The sequence below is a fragment of the Clytia hemisphaerica genome, unplaced genomic scaffold (genome assembly GCF_902728285.1).
Source record: "Clytia hemisphaerica strain Z4C2 unplaced genomic scaffold, Clytia hemisphaerica genome assembly, whole genome shotgun sequence".
Classification (NCBI taxonomy): domain Eukaryota; kingdom Metazoa; phylum Cnidaria; class Hydrozoa; order Leptothecata; family Clytiidae; genus Clytia; species Clytia hemisphaerica.
The window spans coordinates 692760-718859 of NW_027103850.1; the positions used below are offsets into that span (position 1 = coordinate 692760).

The 26100-nt window shown below is 35.2% G+C and overlaps 2 protein-coding genes across 2 annotated transcripts; one reads left to right on the forward strand and one right to left on the reverse strand.

Moving 5' to 3' along the window:
* Positions 1-1175: 1175 nt before the first annotated feature.
* Positions 1176-11789, reverse strand: LOC136807604 (uncharacterized). Its single transcript, XM_067064195.1, has 12 exons — positions 11514-11789; positions 6915-7026; positions 6224-6317; positions 5999-6053; positions 5530-5670; positions 5106-5183; positions 4540-4724; positions 3961-4106; positions 3136-3274; positions 2493-2605; positions 2189-2273; positions 1176-1878 (listed from the first exon to the last, which is right to left on the reverse strand). Exons 1-12 carry the CDS (start codon positions 11641-11643, stop codon positions 1825-1827), a joined length of 1332 nt encoding a protein of 443 aa, XP_066920296.1. The 5' UTR covers positions 11644-11789; the 3' UTR covers positions 1176-1824.
* Positions 11790-11902: 113 nt separating this feature from the next.
* Positions 11903-20966, forward strand: LOC136807605 (derlin-2-like). Its single transcript, XM_067064196.1, has 7 exons — positions 11903-12053; positions 15985-16050; positions 17814-17887; positions 18393-18486; positions 19219-19414; positions 19968-20058; positions 20706-20966. Exons 1-7 carry the CDS (start codon positions 11931-11933, stop codon positions 20866-20868), a joined length of 807 nt encoding a protein of 268 aa, XP_066920297.1. The 5' UTR covers positions 11903-11930; the 3' UTR covers positions 20869-20966.
* Positions 20967-26100: the final 5134 nt, after the last annotated feature.

Consider the following 26100-nt stretch of genomic DNA (forward strand, 5'->3'; position numbering starts at 1 on the left):
CCCCACCTCTCAACGTCAAAGTTTAAAAATTATCAAAAATCGATGAAACTCTAAATTCTCTCCTTCACTTTCATCGTTTCAATTTTGCTACGTCATAATTATTACTTTCAACATTTGACCAAAATTCAATCCCACAATCCTTTTCATCTTGATTCGTAATGCGTGCAAGTTATTACTTTTGCATTGTCAATAAGTGTAATTGACTTGTAAAAGCAATTAATGCAAAGGATGATGGGATTAAAACTCGGACAAACAGTAATTTTAATGTCTATTTTTAGAATCACTGCGGTATGCTATTACGTAATCTTACGCATTCAAAAACCAGACAAATCCAGGGTATTATCTAGCAGTATCAGGGAACAAGGTTGACTTTTAGGTCCCTCTGTTTTGGGGGAGAACTGAGAGAAAAGTGTGAAACACAAACATCAAGTATAAAACCAAAGTAGCAAATAGCACTGTTAATCTAAAGTTGAATGCTCTGAAATAGATCGTTTTGAGCTACATAAGTATAACGAATACATACCAAATTGCTTTCTTTCAGCCCAAACCTGCCCAAACTAGATTTTACTCCAAAATTTTTCGACCAATTTTCCGCCATATTGACGTCACATGTGATCGAATGTTTACAAAATTTGTGATGACGTCGTCATCAATTTGAAATCGGGATTACAGAGACTAGTTATCGGATATCAGGAAAATACTTGGACATAACAGTATCGCCTCATGCGCTCGGTCATCCAAGCTTCCAAAAGCTTAAAACCCGGGAAATTGACTTCCAAGCCCGAAGGGCTAGACTCGAGACTTCAGGATAGGAAGTAAAACATATCGCCAAATTTCGAAAAACAAGCCACGTGAAAACAAAGAAAATGCCCCCAAATTTACTCAAATTTGGCTAAATTTTCTCTGCACTGTTGAAAGAGTCCGACTCCAAAGGCCTAATTTTGGGTCGCACGTATGGTCGTTTTTGAATTGCCACCCCCCCCCCCCGGAGGGCTTGAAATTAAGTACCTAAACATCATTCATCATTTGTGGTGTTAAAAATTTGTTGCAGCTAAACCACTTGTTCTCGAATATGTATTTTATCCATGATTGTAGTACCTATTTCGCCTTATTACCTAAAACCTCCCGGGGAACCAATAAAACACAGAAACAATAACGGGAATTACCAAATAATATCATTGTATAAATAAGTTACTATTGTATTCTAATAATTGAAATTAATTTCAAAAAATTGTTATTTTTAAAAATTGAGCTATAGAACATCAACATAGAAATGATTTTAATGAAAATGGTGAACTAAAATTATCTTAAATAATAAATTGCAAAATAAAAACTAAGTTTGTTCACTGTCCTTTTGCAGAAGTCGGGGATTTTGTCACCTGGAGCTTATTGGGGAGCTGGTGAAAAACAGGGCAATGATTTCCTTTGTATTTCATCAAAAATTGTGCCAAACAAATTAAAGTGCAAGGTGACTTCGATAAAGGATTGCAAAAATTCTAACTAAAAATATAAAAATGTGCTTTTCCTACCGATATTTGAAGAGCAAATAAAACATACGAAATTGGAGCTATAAAAACCTTCGAACTAAAAAGCCTCAACGAATTTCCCAACATCTAAATTTCACTATACAAATTGTATAAAAATAAGAAAAAATAATAGACCAGGCTCTACGTAAACGACCAACACCTTCTGGGAATATCGAAAACCATAGTCGGTGATTAAATTATTCCTAGGTATGTTTGTAGTCATAGCTGCTTGTCAAAGTCGCCTTTCCGAATTCTTCGTTAAGTTTAGTTGGTTGTTATCCTTGTATGTTGAAAATCATCATAAGTCGTGATCACTAATGCTTTGTTTTAAATATTCGGTGTACAATTTGGCCTGAAATTGAAAGATCAGTGTAATATGTGAAGAAATCAACTAAACAAAGATGAACTTATAAAATGCGAACTGTACATTTTTTAAACTAAAATCTCTCCTGAGATTAGCATCGATAATAACAAAATGTTTTAGAATGTTTGTACTCTTGCACGACGGCTAAGTTTAACAAGTTTAACATTGAAAAGTTTTTTGTGCGTATGCAAGGCCTGTAGTGTATTGGCCTCATATAAATAAACTACAAAATACTTTCAGGAAAGTTAAAGGGTCACGATTCGGGCGATACATTTAAAAGACATTAAGAGGAACATACCTTAAGAGGTTTGACTTGAGTGGCAACGTATGTGTTCTTCTCTTGTAGCATTCTTCGTTCTTTTCGTGATAACGTTGGCTTTTTTCTAAGAAAATAAGTTAGAGAAGAATTAAACATTTGCAGTAACGAATCTTACCACCCATATATAGGTCATAAAGTATAAATTTGCAGCATTGAAGGGCTCTGAGGGGGAACCCATTCCTAGAAAACTACTACGAGCAAGTTTACAGGTGTTCCAATAGTAGTGTACTAGCAGCGAATTTTTCATGTTTTATAGCAGTGTATTATAGCAATGAATTTTTACCTTGAGAATAATTTTGTAGCGATCATAAGGACGAGAAGCATGACACCTAAAGTCGTCCGCGTTCTAAATTCTTGATTCTTCGGCAAATCTTTCCAAAATGATTCGATTGGCGTCTGAAATAGAAAGAAAAATCAATACGTTATGTATCTAAAAGTGTCACAACAACAAAACATAATGGGTTTGGTATGCTGAATTTTCGGTCAGATTATAAACCGATGGGATTTATTTTATCCCAAATATTCAACAAATTACGGTTTAAACAATATATTTGACATAAAAAATAAATTTGTATTGGAAAAGTGTCAATTTTTGTGACACCTTACTGTCAGAAATGTCGTCATGCTCAAGGTGTGAAAACTTTTAGGTGTCAAATTCTTTTTTATTTTGAAGCTAAATAAAAGTTAGGAATTTACAGAAAATTTCATGGCAAAAGCTATTAAATATTTCAGGAGCTATTACTAATAATTTGACCTCCGAACAGAAACAGCCCCCCGCCTAGGCCGAATAGGGTTAAAAAAATGATTTCGATCGTTGAGCTAAATCTTGCGGTATCCATAAGTCAAACCCCCAACATCAATAGATTTAGACCGACATTGTGTATAGGAGAAAGTGTAAAAAAGAGCTAAGAAACTATATTACTTACAATAAAGGGTTCAGTTTCTTGTATTTTCAGGAAGTCCAACCTGATGTAACTCATTGATAAAAAGAAGCCGGTCATGAGGGTTAACATGAATAAGAAGAAACTGATGATACTTGCTCGAAGGTTGGCATTTCCTTGAGTTCTAAACAAGAAATGGTGAAAATAGTGAAAAGTCTTAAATAAATTAAACTATGATTGATTTCAAAATACCAATGGTTTCACTAGCATTAAATGCTAGTGAAACCATTATATTGTTTGTATAAAGAGAAGAGAGAAGAGAAGTGAACCCTCCACATCATCTGGAATGGGCCTATCCCTGGATAGATATCTACCCTAGGATGGGAGAATTACCACGCTTACCAGACATTACTAACCCTGCACTCGTGACACGACTGAGTTATTGGTGTATATTGGTGAATAATAAACATAATATGGGTGACCAGGCCATATTTTAGAAAGGCAGGGCAGCGTCCATTGGTGGCACAAAGGGCACTTTTTTTTGTGTTTTTCCGCTAAAAAGGCTGTTTTTACCAAAATTTTAGTGATTTCAGGAGGGGCAGCGTCCGGTCATCGGACGCTAAAAGGGCATAAAAAATGGCCTGGTGACCTAATCTTTACTATCTTGTACTGGTCCAAACAACCGCTAAACCTGTTTTTTTCTCTCGCACTTGAACTAGATTGAAGAATGTGAGGTTTAAGATTGTATGTCATTGTAATTCATGGAAATAAAAAGGTTGACCAGCTATTCATGGAAATAATTCAGAACTAACGAATGATTTAAGCGAGACCATGCAAAGAAAAACGATTCTAATAATAAGACGAACAAACCTGTCTTCTTCTAAAATGACTTCTATTTTGTTGTTGACTTCAGTGCAGTCTTGTTCCAGTTTGTTGAGAGTGTGTTGTATTGTTTGATTGATTGTTCTGTCGATCTCTTTGCACACTTTGTCGATTTGATTCTCACAACGTGGTTGCTGAAATGTAAACAAAAATTCGAGTCTACTTCGTAAATTTGATGTAATGGATTTCGTAAATTTACAAGATTGGTTAAAGATTTTGGCGTGTAATTCATTTACTTTCTGAAGACTTAAAGCACGTTCTTATTATTATAAGAACAAACTATAAAATCGAACATAAGGCTTCAATGGTTAAAATGTTAAGAACAAGTTAAGAACATTTTAAGGCTTTGCCGCCTCTGAAACACCCAAAACACAAAAGTGCTCACAAAATGGTGAAAATAAGAACAAGTTGAGAAAATATTTAGGCTTAAAACTAAAGAAGTTCATCTGAAGGCTTCAAAGATTTTGGATGTTCTTATAAAAAAAAGTGTGTAGGTTAACAAATATCATAAGCAAGAGAAGAGTTTATTTATTGGGAAATGAAAAGTCACGGGAGGTAAGGACCAACCTTATCAACCAGAGATGGGACGAATATTGTTGGCATATCGAAACCACATTTGTTGAGACCAGGTCGTTTACATAGTTCTTGCGTGATCTGCATTAGAACACGTTGTCGGTCACTCTCTGTCCCCGCTGTGTCTGCTTTACTGAGGAAGAATCGAATTCGATCGCTGTATTGGTCGTTCAGATGCTCTGAGAAAGAAAATGAAAAGACTCGAGATCAAAACAGTTTCAAGTATATTTTGTTCATTGCTTGCTAGCTGATTGGCTAAAATAAACCATAAAGCAAATATGAATGATATGATATGAATGATACAATAAAAATTCAGGAGAACAATTTAGTCCCTGAAGAGAATGCTATGAAAGCTACAGCAGCTGTCCTTTTTTCAAATGTACAATTGTTAGAAATCAGGCAAGTTGAAGTTTGCTCACTATGTGGATGAACAAATGGGAACCATTATACTTAACAGCTCTTCAGAGCATTCATAAAATACATTGAAATAAAATAAAGACAACTGAGAAACTGGGAGCTGGTTACAAAGATATGAAAAATAATATCATCTTAAAACTTACCCACAATATTAAGGGTTCGTTTACACAATGCTTGTCCAATGGGGTCAAAGAAGACAAATACCAAATCACAAAGACCACCTGAAAACAATAGTAGTTCATTATTTAAAAAAAAATGAAACGACACTTAAGTATAAAAATTCATTTTTAAAAAGAAATAATTGACTACCTTATTACACGAATATTACTAGTAATTTTATCAACACGAATTGAAAAATTTTGTGTTAATAAAACCCCCTTAATTAAAACCAGCTATGGTGTCCTTAAAAAGCAATAAAATTTGTGTTAATTTTTTGGTGTTAATTTCAAGGCCGTTGAATACTTGCCTAGTAATATTTGTGTAATAAGGTACTTATCAAACAGATTTTTCAAAGGATTTGTTGAGCAGTGATCACTCAGAGGGAAGAGGATTAAGATAAATCTATACCAAGGAACTCAATCGACTTGTTGACGTTAAATGGGTATAACATATCACCATCCACCAAACCGGGCGTATCGACAAACATCACCAAATTGAATTTCTTTTGCTTGGAAGTGGAAATTTCTGTGGTAACATACTCAGGAACACCTAGGAAAGATTTTGGACGAAGTTGCAACTTGTTCAACAGTTCTACTACCGTCAGAGGTTACTATAGTATGAAATTAAAGACATTTTATCATCAATCAAAAGTATTAAAACATTTTTTGAGGATCCACTTTGGTAAAAATGTGATAAGTTTGGGAAATATCTCATTAGAAACACTTCAAATTTCTTTCTAATCTTGGAAAATTCTTTTCAATAGTATAACTCTTTTTCAACCGTGTACTTCTTTTTTAAATTATCAGTGGGTAACCACAGTAGGACTATAAGTATAACTTGAAAGCATGACATATTTAACAGCAATAACAATTCAAACCTTCTATTTCTTGCAGTGGCTTCAAATGTGGAAAGAGATGGAAAGATGCATTTCCCTAAAAATTTAGAAAGAAACAAAACTTGCTTATATTTTAGTTGAGAAAATGGTAGTTGAAAATTTTCAGACCAGTTTACTAAAATGCATAAAACAAAACATTTTCTATCAAAGAATAGGATCTACTATGTATCCAATAATATTTTAAGTGAAGATAAAATAAGTGTATACCAAAAGGGATTCTCTTTTCTTTCCACTGGTTACAACAGTGAAACCTTGAGTTTCTATGGCAACACCAGTCCTCTGAATGTGTTCTTCAACATACCTACAATAATGGGAATGAGAATCTTATTCAGAATAGAAAAGGTCTATTATTTTGTAAAAAAGAAATTCCAGCAACAAGAAATTTTAGCAAAGATCAATTTAGCTCCAAGAATCTATTATTGTAATAGAAGAATGATCTACCACGCTCAATAAGTCAAATCTGAAAAAAAATGTAGTTTTAATTCCATTTTGATGCAGATATGGTCACTAAACATGCCTGTGTACCATACCGTACCATATAAAAATCATCATAATATCAGTGCTAAAATTCCCCATCAAAATTAAAAACTCTTACTATAGGAGTAATTGTGATCATCCCAAGTGATTTAAAGTTGGACCGTTCTTAATACAGTACGAACAGTTAGTAGCAGTCAAATTTTTATTTACATCTGCCTTCAGATCTTCTTGAAAATCTAATTTTGAACAGTCCTGGCTCCTAATAGGCATTCATGGCCACTTGTTAGACCAGTCCTGACTGCTTGTTAAACTTGCCATTTACATTACAAGCCCTTATTGAAAGACCTGTCCAATCTTCAGATACTTAAAATTGTTTAGGGAGTCACAATTTTAAAAGCCTTAAAAATATGGTGTTACCAACCAGTTGATGAAGGAGCTTTTTCCAGCTGAATGATTACCCATCAACATGACAGTGATCTTCTTTCGTGGAGCAAGTAGTGAGATACCAACTGATTTAGCAATAGAGATCAAGCCTATTTGCAAGAAGAGTATGAATATATTAGGCTGACATCACTCAATAAAATAAAAAAATTATATTTATGTTTCTTGTAGTAAATCAATCTTAGTCAGTCTAATATACAACAGATTTGACCCCGAGAATTCCCCACAAAAAAATTCACAGTGAACTTTTCTCCGCACAAAGCATTGTGAAGGATTCTCGGGGGTCAATTCTGAGTTTTCACATTAAGCCGATATCGTCTATTAGACGTAAAATTGAAAAAACTTTTCGCATTCCAATATTTTATCTATAATCTATATGGAATTCTATATACAAAACCAACCAAGTTTTACCGTAGCCCCAAGTTGTATAAAGTTGTATACTCAGTGCTGAAAAGCTCCTATCTACCTTCTCAATATACCCCAAACTTGAAATATGCAAGGTTTAAGTGATTTAAGTTTTAATTTCTATGACTTTTGATCCATCCAAACTCAGCAAACATAACATCAAGTTGGAACTTTATTTCTTACCCCAATTACAGTTTTATTTGACCAAAGTCCCCCCTACTGTTAGTTGGTCTAATGTTGACATCCCTTTTCTAATTTTGACACCCTTCTTTGGAGATAGGAATAATAGGAAGATCGAAATCGCTGATTGATACTAATTTTCTTTGTTTAGCAATAATTAGAGAGGAAAAAAATATTTTCTCTATCAGTGATTATGACCTTCATATTATATCTCAATTATTTTGAGTAGGGAAGTTGCAAAATTCAATTTAATTCCATCTTTCACTTCACCCGCCATCTTTACTTCAATCATACGTTTTATTGTTTTAAGAAGAATTCAAATTCAAAAAATATATATAACAGAGATAATATCCGACCCTTATTCCTATAGGTCTACGGGGAAGTGTTATTATCCCCCAGTGGTATAAAAACAGGAATGCTGCATTTAAAAAAAGAGGGCCGTATCGTGAAATCCAAAGACCCTGTCAACAGACCCTCTCCATAAACACATAACAGCAGGCCGTTAATTTTCAATTTCTGATAGCATAGTAGCTTGAAAATCCATTTTTCCTACATTTTTTTTGCCAACTGACCAACTGATTTTTTTTTGCCTAAAAACGTTGCAAACACATCGTCCCTCACATGACTTAAGGTTTAATACCTTATGAAATTTAGAGTTTTACTGTGGTGGTCATCTTTGAGATTGAGATTGCCCTTTTTTCATGTAGAGGAATAGTCGATGATTTCATATGACAAAAAGGCCAATCTCAAAGGCAGAACAGGATTGCAAGATTTCCAATTTTCCAAGACACTTATTTTGAGATTGAACCTTTAGTCATGTGAGGAAGTTATGTGATTATTTCAATCACCAATTCTACACATTTACCATAAACCATACATGAGTATTGACAAACTTTTCCATGGGAGAACCTGGGCTTTGATTTAGGACCCTCCCGGCGCTCTGGTAACTTCCGGAGTTTTCCGGAGCAGCTAAAAAAAAACACTATTTTTCTCTCTGCAAGTGATTTTCAACAGTGTTTTAAACTGCTTAAAAACATGGTTACAAAAAAATATTTGTCCCCAGATGATGGACTTGGGTCAATTAAAATACTTACGGACTTTGAGGATGATCATTCAGATGATTCAGCCATTAATGAAATTGAATTTTCAACATTATATTCAAAAGCATCACTGGTCAAAATGTTATCTGATATTCTGATTGCAATCCTGCCCACGCTAAAGCTCTAAAGGAGCAGGCCAATTTTCCATAGGAGAGGAATGATGTGCTGCATCCCCAGTCGGGCTCAACTACCCTTGCGCGTAAAGCTAAAATTATTTTGCTTGGACCCGCCAATCCCAAAATCCTTGTATTATAATATATATTCCTCCTCCTAAACTGACATTGATAGTCATTTTCCAGATCCAGAGAGGTCCCTTTTCACAAAATTTAACTTTCCAGTGGTGTTGACCCCTAAAACTTCCAGGGGATAGTTTGTTATTTATTATTTCCAGGAAGGGGTAAGTGAAAAGAGTTTGTCAATACCCCTGTGCAATTTCTTTTGGAATAGCCGGCCCAATTCATCCTCTTTTTTTTCTCAATTTTCTATTATCCCAGACCCGATCAATCGAACTTGTCGAACCAATCGAACTAATTGAACTCCATCGAACGATTAAAGCTTGATTAAAAAAATTAATCGAATTTAATCGAACACTCACAATTTTTGAAGCAATAGCAGTTCGATTAGTTCGGTCAGTAAAAAGTTCGATTAGTTCGATGAGTTCGATTTAAGTTCGATGAAAGTTCGATGATCTTTACCTTTCAGAAAATTACGAGGTTGTTTAATCAAAACACAGGCACCGTATGCTTCACTCATTATTGCTCATTTGAAATAAGGGGAGCCGTCCATATTCATTTGACAACGCAAAACGTCAAATTGACGTTATGAGGGGGTGGGGGGTTTTCAAAAGTTAGGTTTGACGTTATAAGAAATCAAAGGTATACCTTTTTGTGAAAATCGCGGATATTTGTAACCACCAACCACACTATAATACTTTATAAGCTTTCAAAAACATATTCGTGTATGAAGTACATGAAAATTTGCTGCTCGCATAATCCCAGTGGTTCGCGCTATGATATCATTACATCATATTTTCATTGTTTGCGCGATCAAGCGAACGACATCGCACAAGTGGGCAAAGAAGGTGGTACGCCTAAAGCACGGCACGGACCTAGCGCCAAGTGGAGCTTTTAATTTCTTTTTAAATAAAGGTCATTAGTTAAAAGAACACATACACGCACGGGTACAACCAAGTACGAACTTTGCGACGGAACGGGATAACTTTGATGAAAAATGGCTACAACTTTTGGTATACATCAGTACATTGCTTGACGTTATCTGTGGGGGTGGGGGGGGGGGTTCAGAGGATAACGTCAATTTGACGTTTTGCGTTGTCAAATGAATATGGACGGGTCCCCTAATACCGTGAGTGGTCCTAAATCCGACAGCGCTGCCTAAATCTGATGGGGTCTTTCAAAGATATGAACTAAAATAAAAACAAACCTTTCGCTGTGACGCAACGAAGATACAAAAGTGGCAACTAAACTGAGAGATTTGATACATTGAACCAATTAAACCAAATAACAATAATTGCTTCTTATACTTTTTTATTGCAATATGTACAGCGTCATAAATGACAACAATAGTAACAGCATCATAAAAAGTAATTATTTTTACAATTCACACTTTTTAAAATTACATTAATTCACATCTTCACGTTATAGCAATCTTGTTGAACTTAAATGTTTTGTTTCGAGAGTTCTTGCAATAGTTTATCATTCAACTTGGAGGGGCAGTGTTTATAAAAATAGAATTTTTTTTATAACACATTAACAGTTATTTGGGGGGTTGGAATTAGGCAGGGCTGTCAGATTTAGGACCACTCACGGTAGAGATGACACTTTCAGTTAGTCACACTAGCGTCCCGCCAAAATGCGTATCAAAGATTAATGCTGCAAAAGCGCTATATCCTTTACCTGACTCTCAAGCAAAAAAATGCGCCGCAAAACTTCTAAAGGGATTCATGAAAAAATAACCCGGCGCTTTTTAATGAAATTAACATTCTCAAAAACTATGAGAAATTGCCTAAAATTTGAGCCATAGATTAAACAATTTGAGCCAAGCCAACCTCGAGAACTAATTTGAAGATCAACTTCCCAAGAAAAAGATCTACGGGGGAGGCGGAGCCCACCTAGATCCGCGCACTGTCGGATAGGCTATTTCCCGGAAATTTTACTGGACCTCAAACACTGACCCATTTACACGTGCGAAATTGTTTTTACTTTAGCGTATAAACAAGGCCTTAAAAATCGAAGCGCTGTCTCGGGAATTGAATGACAAACTTTGGTTGGTTGATTTTGGCTGCTGCACGTTTTATTTTGTTTCAAACTTTCAAGTTCTAATTAATTGTCTTGCAAACTTGATTCAGGTAACTCTCATCCTTGTTGTGAAAATACATCCTGTAGATGACTGATGTTTTTTTTTCTGAAAGCTAGATTTCCTAGTGTGACTAACTGACTTTCTTTAAAGAAAGTAATAAAAATTAAAATATTTTTTTTACAAATTAACGACCAAAGAGCTTGTCCCATCCGATGGGATAGATATAGGATGGCCCGCGAGAATGGCCCGTGGGCGGCCGTCAATACGCCCTCGGAATATAAATAAAAAATTTGGCAGCAACGTATAAATTGATTTAATCAAACTTCATCGATCTTAATCGAACTGATCGAACCTCAATCGTATTCATCGAACTGCGATCAAACTATAATCGTATATTCGAACCGTCATCGAACTTTACGAAAGTTTTCCCGGTTCGATAGGTGTTCGATTGGGTTCGATAATCGAACAGTTTGATTGACACCGCCTGGTTTTCTGACTTCTTGAGTTTAAAATCTCTGATTTTGACTATCTTGCTAACGCTGTGGTAAATAAAATAGTATATATGCTAATTTTAATACCTGTCTCTTCATCTCCTTCAGCTGGGACGTATAATCTGTGACATCCCCGAAGAATTTTCTCGTTAACACTAATTCCAACATTCTCAGTAGAATTTGTAGAAGCCCGTGAAGCGGACTTTGCAGATGGCATCGTATGAAAATCAGATGATAATTTATTCAGAGTTTAATTTGGCTGAATTATCGAAATTGGTAAATTTTATATTTGCTGCTTTGACTGTTTGACTGGCTGAATGTTGATCCACAAAAAAGATTACACGTTCAAATTGTTTCGGTCATGTCCCGTATTCATTGACCTGCAAGTTTATGAAGCCCTTATGAAATTGCCGAATACAATTTTATCTTGTTAATATAGGTTAAATTATCGTTCCGTAAAGTAAATATTTTCCGACGTGGAGATGTTTTTGATACAGGTCAGAGATGCGGATTGCAAAAATCAAAACAAACAAAATGGCGTACCAAACTTTCCAGCAAGAATATATGCAAATTCCAGTTGTAACTCGATTGTATACAACTGCATGTGTTTTTACAACTGCTGCCGTGGTAAGCTTACTTTATCCTTGAATTTCCTTGCTATATATGAGCTGCTTATTGCTGAAAGTGGCATTTCTCATGCAAAATAAGGGCTTTGAAACTTCTTTTTTTCTCTCTAAATTTTAGAAATATTTTTGAAAAAGCTGTGGATTATTTATTATTATTATAACCGTGTAAAGACTCACGTTGGGCCATATTCAAATTTTCTACTTTGCAGAACCATTCTCAATGATGCTGACTTTCCTGAAACCTTGGTTTCCTATAAGTGTGACTACAGTACCTTATTCCAGACGTTTACTATAAGATAAGGCGTAGATCACAAATAAGTTGTGTTCGCGTCGTCCGACCGACTCACTTTCTATCTTAAAAATCCGACACTTTTCAGTCGGAAAGTCAGAAATCTATTGGATTTTTTACCAATATTTTTCAAAGCATTTTATACATTCATCGTTAGTCGCCGATTGGATCATCCAGTGTTAGCTCTAGTTCAAAGAAGCTTTCCGTCCGTAATTTTTCAAAGATTGTTTGCGTTGCGACTGTTTTTTGAAACCGTGATATGTAACAAAGATTTTAATGCAGCTAGTGCGCTTGAAAATTCTTGCCGTGCGAACAAACCTATGTTCAGGTAGGGCGCATTTTTCCGATGATTCTAGTGCTGACCGACTGCCTAGGTTCAGAGCGCACTTTTCTGACGATTTTAGTGCCGATGGACTCACTTTTTGGGGCTGGAAATGACGCAAACACAACATATGTGATTGACGCCTAAATCGATGATTAATTGATTAAATATTGATTAAAAATTATAATCGATAGCTAATCGATACTCACAAGTTTTTAGCACTCAATCACCCAAGACAATTAATTAAAACTTACAAACTTAAAATGAGACAAAATGTCCGATTGCAAACGTGCAGTATAAACCAGAATATCAACCAACCAAATTTTGTCATTCAATTCCCCAAACAGCGCTTCGATTTTTAAGGCCTTGTTTATACGCTTAAGTAAAAGTAAGGCGTAGATCACAAATAAGTTGTGTTCGCGTCGTCCGACCGACTCATTTTCTATCTTAAAAATCCGACACTTTTCAGTCGGAAAGTCGGAAATCTATCGGATTTTTTACCAATAATTTTCAAAGCATTTTGTACACAACTTATATGTGATTGACGCCTAATTCCGCACATGTAAATGGGTCATTGTTTGAGGGCCGGCAAAATTTCCGGGAAGTAGTCTATCCGGCGGTGCGCGGATCTAGGTGGGTTCCGTCTCCCCCGTTGATCTTTTTCCTGGGAAGTTGATCTTCAAATTAGTTTTCAAGGTTGGCTTGGCTCAAATTTTAGGCAATTTCTCGTTTTTGAAAATGTTAATTTCATTATAATAATAGGTCGTGGCCAGTGGATTGTTAATCTTAATGTTTCAAAAATAAAGAAAAAATTCAAAATGTCTGGGACCAACTTTTTGATATGTTTCTTACTCAATTTGAAGGTGCTGATTCGGAATTTGAATGTTACCAAGCTTGAAAACCCGCAGTTTTTGCGTAATTTGCAATTATTTGCGATTTAAGGCAAAATTGTAAGCCCTGAAAATTCGTGATTTTTGGGGGCCTTAAAAATCAAAAAAGACCTATTAACCATGTGATAGAACTCTTCCAACTGAGCAAAAAAATGTATTATATCAAAGTCTCAACTTTCCTAGATCAAAAGTTATGGGCGTTTTTGTGGTAAAAAAGTGCTATAATTTTGCATAAATTATGCAGATTGAGGGGAAATTCCCTGTTTTCAATCAATTTTTGACCATAAAATTGTCTTCAAGCTTGGTATCATTTAAATTCCGAATCAGCACCCTCAAATTGACCAAAATTAATTCTAAAAGCTTGGTCACGGATATTTTGAAAAAAAGTGAAACGTTTTGGTGGCACTGGCCATGGCCTATAAATCCCTTTAGAAGTTTTGCGGTGCATTTATTTGCTTGCGAGTCAAGTAAACGATATAGCGCTTTCGCAGCATTAATCTTTGATACGCATTTTGGCGGGACGCTAGTGTGACTAACTGATAGGATGAACCATATTCATGTGGCTTTCAGCCTTGCACTCCATCGCAGAGGCTAATCAATTCAGTGTTTTTTCCAAGCACCCAAATGCCCCCGTTAGACGATGGCATTAAACTCAATTCAAATTGATTTCATTGATAAATTCTATAAATTCATTCAATTTTAACCGTTTTAAAGTGCCAGTTAAGACAAAAATATGCTCAGCTTTCTGAACCCCCCACCAGGGCTAGCCCTGGACCCACAGGGGGGCTCAAGGCGCCCCCAGCCTCTGATATCGCGGCTTACGCCTTTGTTAAAAACTCAATTTGAAAGTACAAACGGCGGCATTGCTTGGTGCTTGGAATAATCCCTGCAATTTTAATGACTTTTTTGACTAATGACCAAGTTAAAAATTTTTAATTATTTTTATATTTGAGTATTAAAAAGGCATGCATTCAAATAATAAAGGTTTAAAATTTTTCTCTGGGCTAGTTAGTAAAATATCTCAAATAGGATCGTTTTTAATCGATATTTAATCAATACACCTTTCCTGTAATTCAAACTTCTCAGAAACGGCCCGTGAAAATGTGCGCTCCACCGTTGTGTATAAAATTGTTTGGGAGGTAAACGCACGCGTTTTTGCCTGCGAGGGGTTATGGAAAGTGGGTTTTCAGCTTCTAACTTTTGATAGCGATCTTCTTTTGGCAAAAGATTTTCAGGGTGGCATAATATCATGAAAAGATTGAACATACTAAAATTTGAGGAGATTTTGTTCGACAGAGCTTAAGAAAAACTCAAAAACCAACTTTCCCTAAGGAAACGCATGCAAAAACAGGTTTGTTTACCTCCAGAGCCCAAACGGTGGAGAGCATCAAAATAATGCGCGCGCATTTGTTTTATAAATTACGGGAAATGTGTATCGATTAATTATCGATTAGCTATCGATTTTAATCGATAATCGATTTTATCAATTAGTAACGTCTGGCTTATTGGAACTAATTTTCGTGGGAACTAATTATTTTTTGCGGTCAAAAAAATATATCTGAAAGATTGCATTTCGCGGGTTTTAATTTTCCTTTCTTTCATTTTCCTTGAGATTTTTCAAATTTTTCAATAAAATTGTAAAAAATTGTATTTTGCGGGAATTAATTTTCGTGGTTTTGAACTCTCAAATTTTTTTGCGGGCTCAAATTTTCGTGATTTTGATGAAAAACCGGGAAAAACGCTAAAATTAATTCCCGCAAAAATTAATTCCAATAAGGTAAATGCCATCAGGCTGATTTTCTAAACCAAATACATTTTTTAATAAATACTTACTTACTTAACAAATTGATAGCCAATAATATCGCTGGATTGGATTTGGATTGGTGCATAAAATTGATACGCAATTGTTAATTAGGATTTTAAGGCTTAATTACCTTTTGATGGATTGATTGATTATTCATCAATAGCGCACACTGTGCTGAATCTAAATAGATTTTATTTTTGACATAATCATTACTCTTGATGCGTTTGTACGAGTTCCAATCCCCGTCAACCTTTGCGCTAATCTCTTTTGCAAGTTAACTGCATCAGTTGACAAAGGATATAACAATTTGCACGCATCTTTAATTGAGCCGCATTGGATAGTTGTTTTGGAGGACCTGACGACCTATTGAATAACTAATTACTCCACATCAGTTACCTAGAGACAAGATATAATTACTCCACATCAGTTACCTAGAGACAAGATAATTTATTATTCAATAGGCTGTCACGTTCTTCAAAACAACTATTGTGGGATTGCAACTCGTACAAATCCAAACGTAAAAAAAAGTGAAAAGTAATAATTATGACGTAGCGTTGCGGAGCGCTATTAAATCGTGAATATTGATTAGCTAGTTTTGTTTGATTTATTTCTCATTTTTTATTCCAGCAATTAGACGTAGTGAACCCTTTTCAATTGTATTTCAATCCAGACCTCATTTTCAAACATGGTCAAGTAAGTATACAACATTTTATTAAAAATATAATGTGTATCATTTATTGAGAAATATTCTAATTTACAATTAGATGAGTGTTTCCCTTTCATTCTTTATGCCCCCCTCTTTTTTATCCCCCCTCTTTTTTATCCCCCAATGTATTCAAATTTTTCTTGTTCCGTCCCCCCCTCCTCATTTTTGCTTTCCTCCAGTTATTTTACGGTTTTGCGGCTCCCCCATATGGTTAACATAAAAATGCCTTAAATCAAGTTAAAAGTTTTGGAAAGCTTGAAAATATAGCCTTGAAACTGCTTGAAAAATTAAGTAAAGTTTGCTGATTTTATTGCTTAAACAGGTCCTCTACGAGATCGCCTTTAGATCAGTGAAGTTCCCCCAATCAAAATTTCCAAAATTTATGGTTCCCCCTCTGTGACACTGTAATGTCATTCCTTCAATTTATCTGGTACCAGATGTGGAAATATGCTACGACACGCTTTGCTCTGAAGGTCGGGCATATTTTAACATCTGGAAGTTTTGCATTACGGGATTTGACTTGACCGCGTTTAAACATTTTGTGAGGAGCTTGGAAACGATCAACAGCAAGTCAGCATCTCATTCAAAATCGGATGCGGGTGCTAGTCAGAAAATATAACACATCGGATTCGCATCAGATTTGTAATATTTTCTAGACTAGCACCATATTCAAAATGGTTCGGAATCATATTCATGTACTAGTAAACAAACATAAACAGTCCCTAATTTAGCTTCATTTACATGAAAATACAACTTAAAACATGAATTTATTGCTTTTTCCAACTTACCTAGACATACTCGATAAATATTACACTAACCTTCATAGTTTTCAGGACCTCAAAAGTGAATTTTCAATGTGCTCTGTAAAATTACAAAATTGGGCTGTTCTGTTGGTACACAAAAAGTGAGGTTAATCGTTAGTAAGTTACAAACTACCTATACAGAAGTCTGTAGATCTTTCTGAAGACAAAATTATCTGTTTTGTACACATATTTGTACTGCTGCTAGAGACTTTGACTGACTTTGACTGTTGTCGGTCAGTCGGTTGTGTTCAGTTGTCTGGCGGTCAACAGTCGTTTTGATAGGACCGCACAAGATTATACCAACATGAAACTTACTGAAAAAGCATAAGGAACATACCTGTTACTGTTTCTTTATAATCTTTGAGTTTGGATTTGAGAAAAATCAGTAAAAATCAGTCCACCAAAACAAACAAAAAATAATCAACATTTGTGTGCAAAAAACAATCTTTAAAAGGTTGGTGCATTTACAGAAATTACACTGAATACTAAAAGTAATACTAAGAAAGTATAAAGACATTTATATTGTAAAAAAAATCCACCAAAACAAACCAAAAACAACCAAAATCTAACAAAAGTTCTTCACTACTTGCCCCTCTTGAATCCGAAATTTGCTTTGTCATTGAAGCGCCAAAACTGTAAATAAAATTAGTTTTTGACGGTCGGCGCAGCAGACATTTTCATGCTAAATTTTGTTCAGTCGGGACGAACAAAATTCTTGAGCAAGCGAAGATATAGCCATTGAACCCGACTGTTGTCGGCACATCAAAGGGCCACTACTAAACCTCTCCGATGGTATATTGGTCCGCTCCTTTAGAGCTTTAGCGTGGGCGGCCGCCAATACGCCATCGGAATATCAGATAATCCTTCAATGAGTCTCAATCAGCCAACTAACGAAATTCCATGCAATATTTTTTGTTACAATCCAAATGTTTTCTTTTGTTTTTCAGGTCTGGAGGCTTGTCACAAATTTCCTGTTCTTTGGGACGTTTGGGTTCAATTTTCTATTTAACATGATATTCACGTATCCTTTTTTCAATAAAATGTTTCTTCATAGAATTGTTAATGATTTTTCCCAGGGTATTTAAGAAATTTTGAAAATATTTCGTCTTTTAAGAATGATAATAATAAGATATGTTTTAAGTTGCCTGCTCCGAAGAATTCCAAAGGATAAATTAGACTTTTCAATCGTCTTACGTTTACTCATCAAACCATCAATTATGGCCACCGTCATGGGGGGAGGGAGCAATGGTCTCCAGTAATTTGCAAAGTATTTTTTTTTTACTTAGAAATATATTTTTCATAGTGCCCAGTTTTGCGATTGAGAAGCTTGTCATCTTATGTAAATTCCAAATATACCGTTTAAGGGGATAAAATAAGGGCGAAAAGTTGAAGACTTCCTACGTCGCCAAACTTTGGTGAGCAACACAGATTTTTGGCCCCCTCAATCTGACTCGCACGCCGGGCGCACTGTCAATTGATAACAGATTAACAAATGATTCGACCTTAACCACAAATTCGACTTACAGGTATCGGTATTGCCGGATGTTAGAAGAAGGTTCATTTCGAGCACGATCAGCTGATTTTGTGCTGATGTTTTTATTTGGTGGATTTCTCATGACTGTATCCTTTTCTCTTGAAATGATTTTTTCACCAGAAATAGTTTAAGAGTCAACATTTTTTAGTCTGTTTTTATTTTGGTTTATCTTACCGATTTATATTACCGTTATCCTGCGTTCTGAATATTTACTTTCTCTTTTTCTTGCTTGCAGAAATAAGGGATTAATAACAGATTATTTTCAGGCTTGTGCATGTGGTCCTATCGAACTTTAAAAACATCTATATAGTTTGTGTTGAGATTCTGGAATGTCCCATATTATACTACAAGACTTGAAAATCAGCTTTATTTTCTGCTTAAAATTTTTCTATTTTAACTTACTATTTGACTCACAATCAAACCTTTTTCTACTCTCAAAAATGAAATAAAATCTCACTCAAGAAAGCGTAATGGGCTTTCCCAGAAAAAAATTGAATATGGGAGGTGGAGGATATAACATTTTTTGGAAATTTACCCCCTCAGACATTGTGACTTTTGAATCCCCGAACAACAGGTCTAACCACCCGGACAAGCATTAGTTGACCCCCTGGACACTCAGAATTACCCTCAAACAGAGAAAGTTTACACCCTGGATAAGGCTAATTTTGTAGATTTTTCACACTACCGGACACTATATCCTCCACCCCCCGTAGAAAGAGCCCAATCTTTCACTTATAATCAAATTCCAATTTTACGATTTGCTGTTCATTCATGTAAAAAAGTTGTTTCTTTAACTTTTATACCACATTGTACACCAGATAATAGCGTTATTTGTCAATTTGGTTTTCTTGGGTCAAGCATTCACAATTATGTTAGTATACGTATGGAGTCGGAGGAACTTGTATGTGCGAATGAACTTCTTTGGATTGATGAATTTTCAAGCTCCTTTTCTACCTTGGGTTTTATTAGGATTCTCATTGCTGCTGGGAAATTCTGTTGTGGTCGATTTGATGGGTAAGAAAAATCTATTCTTATTCAAAACTTATCATATAATGTTTGCCGAGAACAACTGTTGACGTTTTAAATCTAAACTCATACCTGTATTGTATCAATCGAAGTGGCTTTCGTCACTGTATTTCTACGCGCCGTCCTCTTTAATACACTCTTCTCGAGATGCATAAATTTATTGTTGTCCTCGTTTTCAAACAGATTTCATTGCTATAAAATTACATATTCACGATGATGATTGTGTTGTTTACACTTCATGAGACATTTTGAATTTCAAGCACTTTTGTTTTAAAGTTAATGTTTGCCTTTTGGGAATTTAAATTGGTTTAAATGTATAATTTCATAGCAATGAAATCTGTTTGATAACGAGGACAACAATAAATTTATGCATCTCGAGAAGAGTGTATTAACTAGACATCGTACCCTAAAATCACGAAATTTAATAAAGAATCCCGCAGCGCTTGTATAAAGGTATATGATAGCTGTTGAATTTACAAATAAAAGACATGAGTGGTTGTTTAAATTCTCCTTGTAAGTTTCTTTGTCTTTGTTATTTCAGGTATAGCAGTGGGTCACATATATTATTTTCTTGAAGACGTTTTCCCACAGCAACCAGGAGGCTTCAGAATCCTCAAGACTCCACAATTCATGTAAGAAATGTTTACATTTCTTTGTGCTAGAACCTCAAGTTTGATTTAAACGAAATAACAATGATTTTATCAGAAAACATTTTATAATTTGATTTTTATGTAGTATATCTTAGCATTTTTATTGAATAGTAAAAATAAAAATAATTTTATGCTGATACTTTGCTTTCTTCAGTTTGTGATATCGAATTTGTGATATCAGCTCTATTCATCACTCGAATTTTGTTCGATTATATTAAATTTTGGGTTTTTGCTTCTTCGCAAAGATAAAACATTTGAAATCGTGTGAGATTGCTGACTCGCGAAATTACATCCTAGTGAAATATTTTTAAGATCCGATTTACGGCTCAAAATACCCTGTAAAGGCTATCTGTGAAAAAAATTGTGTTTTAGGGCCATTTCAATAGCACACCGCTATGCAAACGTCAAAATTATTACTTTTAACATTTGACCGAAATTCGATCCCACAATCCTTTTCATCTCGATTCGTAATGCGTGCAAGTTATTATTTTTGTATTGTCAATAAGTGTAATTGACTTGCAAAAGCAATTAATGCAAAGGATGATGGGATAAAAACTCGGACAAACAGTAATTTTGATGTTTTTTTTTAGAATCACTGCGGTATGCTATTGATTTATCTTTTTTTTCAGTCAAACGATTTTCGATCGACGTGAAGAACCGGAGTACGAACCGATGCCGGAAGCGGAAAGACCGGGTGGCTTCGACTTCGGACAGCCCCGAGACAATCCCGGGCAACAAGCAGATGCGGAACCAGCGGAGCCTGAGAGAAATGAACACGAACACAATGATTGATAATTGGAACGTTCGTTTGTTTTGTTTTTTGTTGGTGTTTGTTTGATCGAGAATGGCATGTTCTTGATGAATGTCGAGAGGGAAAGCGAGGAGGCAACATTCTTACGATTTAGGGGTATTTATCTATAATGAAAGTTATACATTTTATTGACAATAAAGAACCGTAGCTCGTTTTCCGTTGCATTCCTTATCTTTTTCTGGTGAGTAATTTTTCTTTGAATTTCAAAATTGTTAAAATTTGTCAAAACTTCTTGAGACCGAAACTCTTCTTAGTTGAAATTGAAGCCTTTGAGATTAATTAGTTTTGATGATCTTTTGGTATCGCTTTTGTAAAGAAACCAAACTCGTTAAATCTTGCTGATGAAATATTCCTTGTTCGCCAGAATAGACTTTCATAAATTACGTCACGAACATCATTTGCCTCATATTCAGACAATTACCATGGTGATTATGTCCCTTGAGAGATTAAATGATTTTTTTATGAATAGGAAGTAATTTAATAAAATCCGCTGGGAGTTAATCACCGTGGCAATAATTTTAAAACCAGTTAAGTGAAGTTCCCAATGTAATTTATGAAAAGGTCTATCAAACTCTTCTCAAGAAACGTATAGAAATAGAACGATTGGCTTTCATGCATAGCGTAAAAGTTGATCGTTAATTTTTTTTTCGGGTTTCTATGTATGTTATGTTAGGTATCCTAGTTATGTTTTCTTTTTTCAGAATAAAAATTTTGCTATTTATTGAGAAAGGACGCTTTAAATTTAACTATCACATTGAATACACCTTTTCGGCTGTAGTCGCGCGGTCAGGCGCGTGCCACTTTATCATTTAATTATTCCCCTAAACTCGATTCAATCCTTTTTCTCTTGTCTATAGGTGCGAAAATAAGACGCGTTTTAGGGTTGTAAAACGGACGAAAAAATGTCCACGCGGCAATTGGCGGCTGTGGTCGAAAAGGGGAATTGGTTTAGGTCATTTATTCTCGTCAAGGACAAATACTCTCTCAAGTTTCGAACTTAATATATCTTTATCATAATTAAATGTTTACAATGTTTGATAAAATTACAGTTTACTTTTTTACAAAGTCTTTTCAAAAATACCGATACATCGATTGGATGAACATGACATTATTTAATAAATCGACTTTCTAAAATCGAATTTGAACTAAAAAATTAAATTATTTAATGTTCTTTTTCTCTTCTTCTTGGGCAACAGATTTCTTCATCTGATCTTTAACCGGTGCCGAATTTTTCGCTTTCAATTCTTTTGCGATAGCATTGAGGATTTCCTTTTTCCATATTCCATAGTGATGACCCATATCTTTGTTATAGTAGACTGGTACTGCTTGTCTTTTCTCCGTTGATTCTTCGTCCTCGTCACTCATTTCATCGTGAAAGAATGATGGAATATGATCATTGTAGAATAACGGAACTTGCCTTTTCCGCCATTCAGAAATTCCGCTTAAATGTGGACGAGCATCATTCAAGAAAAGTGGGATTCTAGTATCTTCATCTTCAGGAAAACGTGGGATGGATGTCTCGTCGCCTACCCAGAGACCTGCTGGTGCTTGTCGTCGTTCTTGATCCTGCATCTGGTCTCCCCACAACCCTTTTTGAGTTCCAGAATCTCCCCAACTTTTAATGCCTCTCAAGGGATTTAAGGAGCGGCCCTCAACCACAATGAGAGCAACCAACAACAGGCAAGCTACACTCTTCATCTTTCTTCTTGACTTTCAACCGAATGAATGACTTCTTCCCTCACTCACAAATATACAACTGCTTCTGATCCACCTTTTTCCTCCCCTTAATCAACATTTATACCCCTTTCTTAATCACCACGTCAACTATTTTATATTAATTGGTTATCCGCTGTGCATGGAAACTAAACATTTTTTGGCGGCCTCATTAAAAACATGCCGTTTTATCACAGTCTCAAGATTTCATCTCAATTTTTTTGTTAGAATTTTGCTATAAGATATTCACAATGCACGACAACCCTGTGCATGATCAATACTTCATTGCGTTTTCCTAGTATACTATTTGTAAATTAACCAGTATTTCACCATCTAATGTACATTTTACGTTTTGTCCATTGGCTTTTATTTATGTTTCATATTTTTATTTTCTTCTGTCGTCCTGAAAATAATCTTCATCGTACACGTTTAATGCAAAATCTGTCAAAGTAAGAAAAAAACGTTAGGCGTACAAACTTCCGCGAGGCCGAAAAAAATCGAGGAAAACTTTCGTGCGCATAAAACTTTAGTTTCGCAAATCAAGATATTAAAATGAATATTTTCAAACGAAAAAATGGCCTATAGGGATGAATACTTCTTGAATTGGATTAAAAGTTTTGCCTTTTGACTTATGAGGTTTTAGCAGGCTAAAAAGAGCCATAAATTTTACGTTTTATTTTAACAGATATCCTATTTTGTCAAGAATTTTCTGCAAATAGCCCTGGAAGAATTTTCAAAAACATTAACTCTCAATCACAAAAAAGGCCAAAACTCACGAAAATTTCTGATTCTGAGAGGGGAACATGCAATTCGATGATTGTTGAACCTTAATTTATAAGAACTTTTAGTATTTCACTATGCTCTAACTTCTTATAATTTAATGTTTCACGTTTTTCAGAGAAAGTCACTATATTCAATGGTAGAAGGGGGTAAGACCTCCTAGTTTGGTAGCTCTCCATTCATTTATTAGCCCTAATTCCTTTTTAATTGATTGTTTTGAGTTATTAGCTCATAATTTTTTACTGATTTCCTTTTTCTTAATCAGTATTAATCCATAGCTTGATTATTTGAAAAAGATTTTAAAATTTGTTTCGCAATGGAAATTTGGGATTTATTGGCTTATATGAAAATTAATTCTGTCCAGAAATTAGGAAAGTTTGTATGTTTTTATTTGGACACAAAATTGGAATTATAAAACCCAGGAGAGGTTCGCCTTGACAACGATCAAAGAAATCCCTTCAATAGTTTGCTAGTAATGAAGATAAAATTTGTTGAAGGTTTCAAAAAAGTATACACCATGTTTTAAATAATCAGGACTAAATTTTGGCTGTTTACAATTCTAAAAATTATACAGGATAATAATAATTGAAATTACGAATCATTAGACCAATCATATCAATATATACTTTACTACGTGAAAAAACAATCCATAAACAAATAAATCAGTAAAAGGTTAAAATTCTACAATCAGTGCCAGAACATATTGGCAATTTTGGCTATTTTACCATATTTTCGAGCGAGAATGTCAATTTCGGGCCTTCAACTTGATTTCATCGAATATTTCGATCTGGGAGGGATTTATTGGTTTCTAGCCTATATTTCAAGCCTTACCAGACCATTTTTTAACTTTTGGATCCTCAGATCCTAAGCTCGTAAGTCTTAAGTCTAGCGTGAAAACTCTACCCTTTCAACCTAATTTAGAGCGCTTCCAAATTGTTTGTGGTTATAAAATTTCGTGGGGAATTTCCTATTTTTGCCAAGTGTTTTGGCACTGATTGTAGCTAAAGAGTATTTTTTACAAATCATTTTCTGTCTTGCATACGGGGGCCACTTCCAACTGCAAATCTACAATTGGAACTCAGTATTACGACATTGTACCAAAGTATTGTTTCTTGAAAGATACTATCTTGAAGGAAGGAATTTTGGCGTAAACAAGTTTGAACAGATTTATTGGACTAACTCTAAATTCAAAAGAATTAAGTTCAATGCCAAAATACATTCTTTCCGCCAATTAAATCCCCACCAATTTATAGTTTTTTAGCCACTCTCGGAATAAATTCCCCTATAAGAAATTTTTTCCGCTATCCGCTAAATTAAATTCCCATCAAAATGTCTTCCTTTTTTGCTGTCGTTTTGTGTAAGATACCCATTTCTGCACTAAGATTCTTTTGCCATTTTTCTAGCGGAAAAGACCAGGAATTCGGGTAGGTGAACTATTAGCTTCGGAAATTTAGGCAGTTTCGTGAGTAAACACAAAATTTTCCATACCTTTAGAAATAAACACTTTCCATAATCTCATGCCGGCTATCCCGGGAAAAATAGCGGAAAAATGACAAGAATCTTAGTGTGGAAAATCTTAGTGCGGAAATGGGAATCTTATAACTTGGATACAATAATGTATATTCTATGAATCAGCTTACATAAAAAGCGTTGTGCAATAATTTTCCTGGTTTGTTCCGAAACCAATGGTCTTTCTGTTTATTTTACCAGGGATATGTAGAGTAGGGGTAGAGTATTTAGATATATGACTGACTCAAATGTTATTGAAATTTATCGTTCTTGTATCTGTCTTGTCTTGCCTTGTTCCAGTAAAGAGTTAAAAAACGTTTCACGCTGTCTTTGTTGAAAAACTCTCTCCTTATTTCATTTGAAAGGATTTGCTCTACAAAGTTTTCTCGTCTTTTTAGAAGGTTTTGGGTAGGTTTTCGGCGGGACAGTTGATTGTCGGTCGTTTTCGTTAATTCTCGTCCAAGAATAATCCTCGGTAGCTGCCTATCAAAAGTCGTCACCTCCTGGTGTTCTGATTTTGAGCTTCGGCCGAATTTCATCGGCAATTCTCTACCGTATTTTGTCGGTAGTTTTCGGTGCTTTGTGGTTGCTTCTCTACCGAATTTCATCGGTAGTTTTCGGTCCCTCGTGGTTGCTTCTCTACCGAATTTCATTGGTAATTTTCGGTCCTTCGTGGTTGCTTCTCTACCGAATTTCATCGGAAGTTTTCGGTCCCTCGTGGTTGCTTCTCTGCCGATTTTCATCGGTTGTTTTTGGTGCTTCGTGGTTGCTTCTCTACCGAATTTCATTGGTAATTTTCGGTCCTTCGTGGTTGCCTCTCTACCGAATTTCATCGGTAGTTTTCGGTCCCTCGTGGTTGCTTCTCTACCGAATTTCATCAGTAAAGCGTGATTTATCGCGGATGTTTCTCTACCGAATTTTTTCTCTTTTTGTCGTTGAACTCTCATCATTGACATTGGCATTTCACGCCCCCAAAGACCGGGCGGAGGCGTCATCTCATGATTATGTTGCTCCGCAATAACGAAATTCAGTAAGAGGAGCAAGATAATGGAACTGAAGAATATAGTATCAAACCACTGCATTTTTCTCCGAAAAATTCAAATTGTCCTTTCTCTGTTCAAAGTATTAAATTAAAGGACGACGGTTGCGTTGCAATGTATCTTTATGCTGTAGCGTCCAAGTAAAAAATTTCCCCTAAAACGTCCTTTTAC

Coding starts and splice junctions, on each gene's coding strand:
- LOC136807604 (XM_067064195.1), bottom strand. CDS start 11,643: ATGCCATCTGCAAAGTCCGCTTCACGGGCTTCTACAAATTCTACTGAG. Junction 5,184..5,529: donor CAAGTCGATTGAGTTCCTTG/GTATAGATTTAT, acceptor TATTGTTTTCAG/GTGGTCTTTGTGATTTGGTA. Junction 2,274..2,492: donor GCTACAAAATTATTCTCAAG/GTAAAAATTCAT, acceptor TTATTTTCTTAG/AAAAAAGCCAACGTTATCAC.
- LOC136807605 (XM_067064196.1), top strand. CDS start 11,931: ATGCGGATTGCAAAAATCAAAACAAACAAAATGGCGTACCAAACTTTC. Junction 16,051..17,813: donor TCATTTTCAAACATGGTCAA/GTAAGTATACAA, acceptor TTTGTTTTTCAG/GTCTGGAGGCTTGTCACAAA. Junction 20,059..20,705: donor CTCAAGACTCCACAATTCAT/GTAAGAAATGTT, acceptor CTTTTTTTTCAG/TCAAACGATTTTCGATCGAC.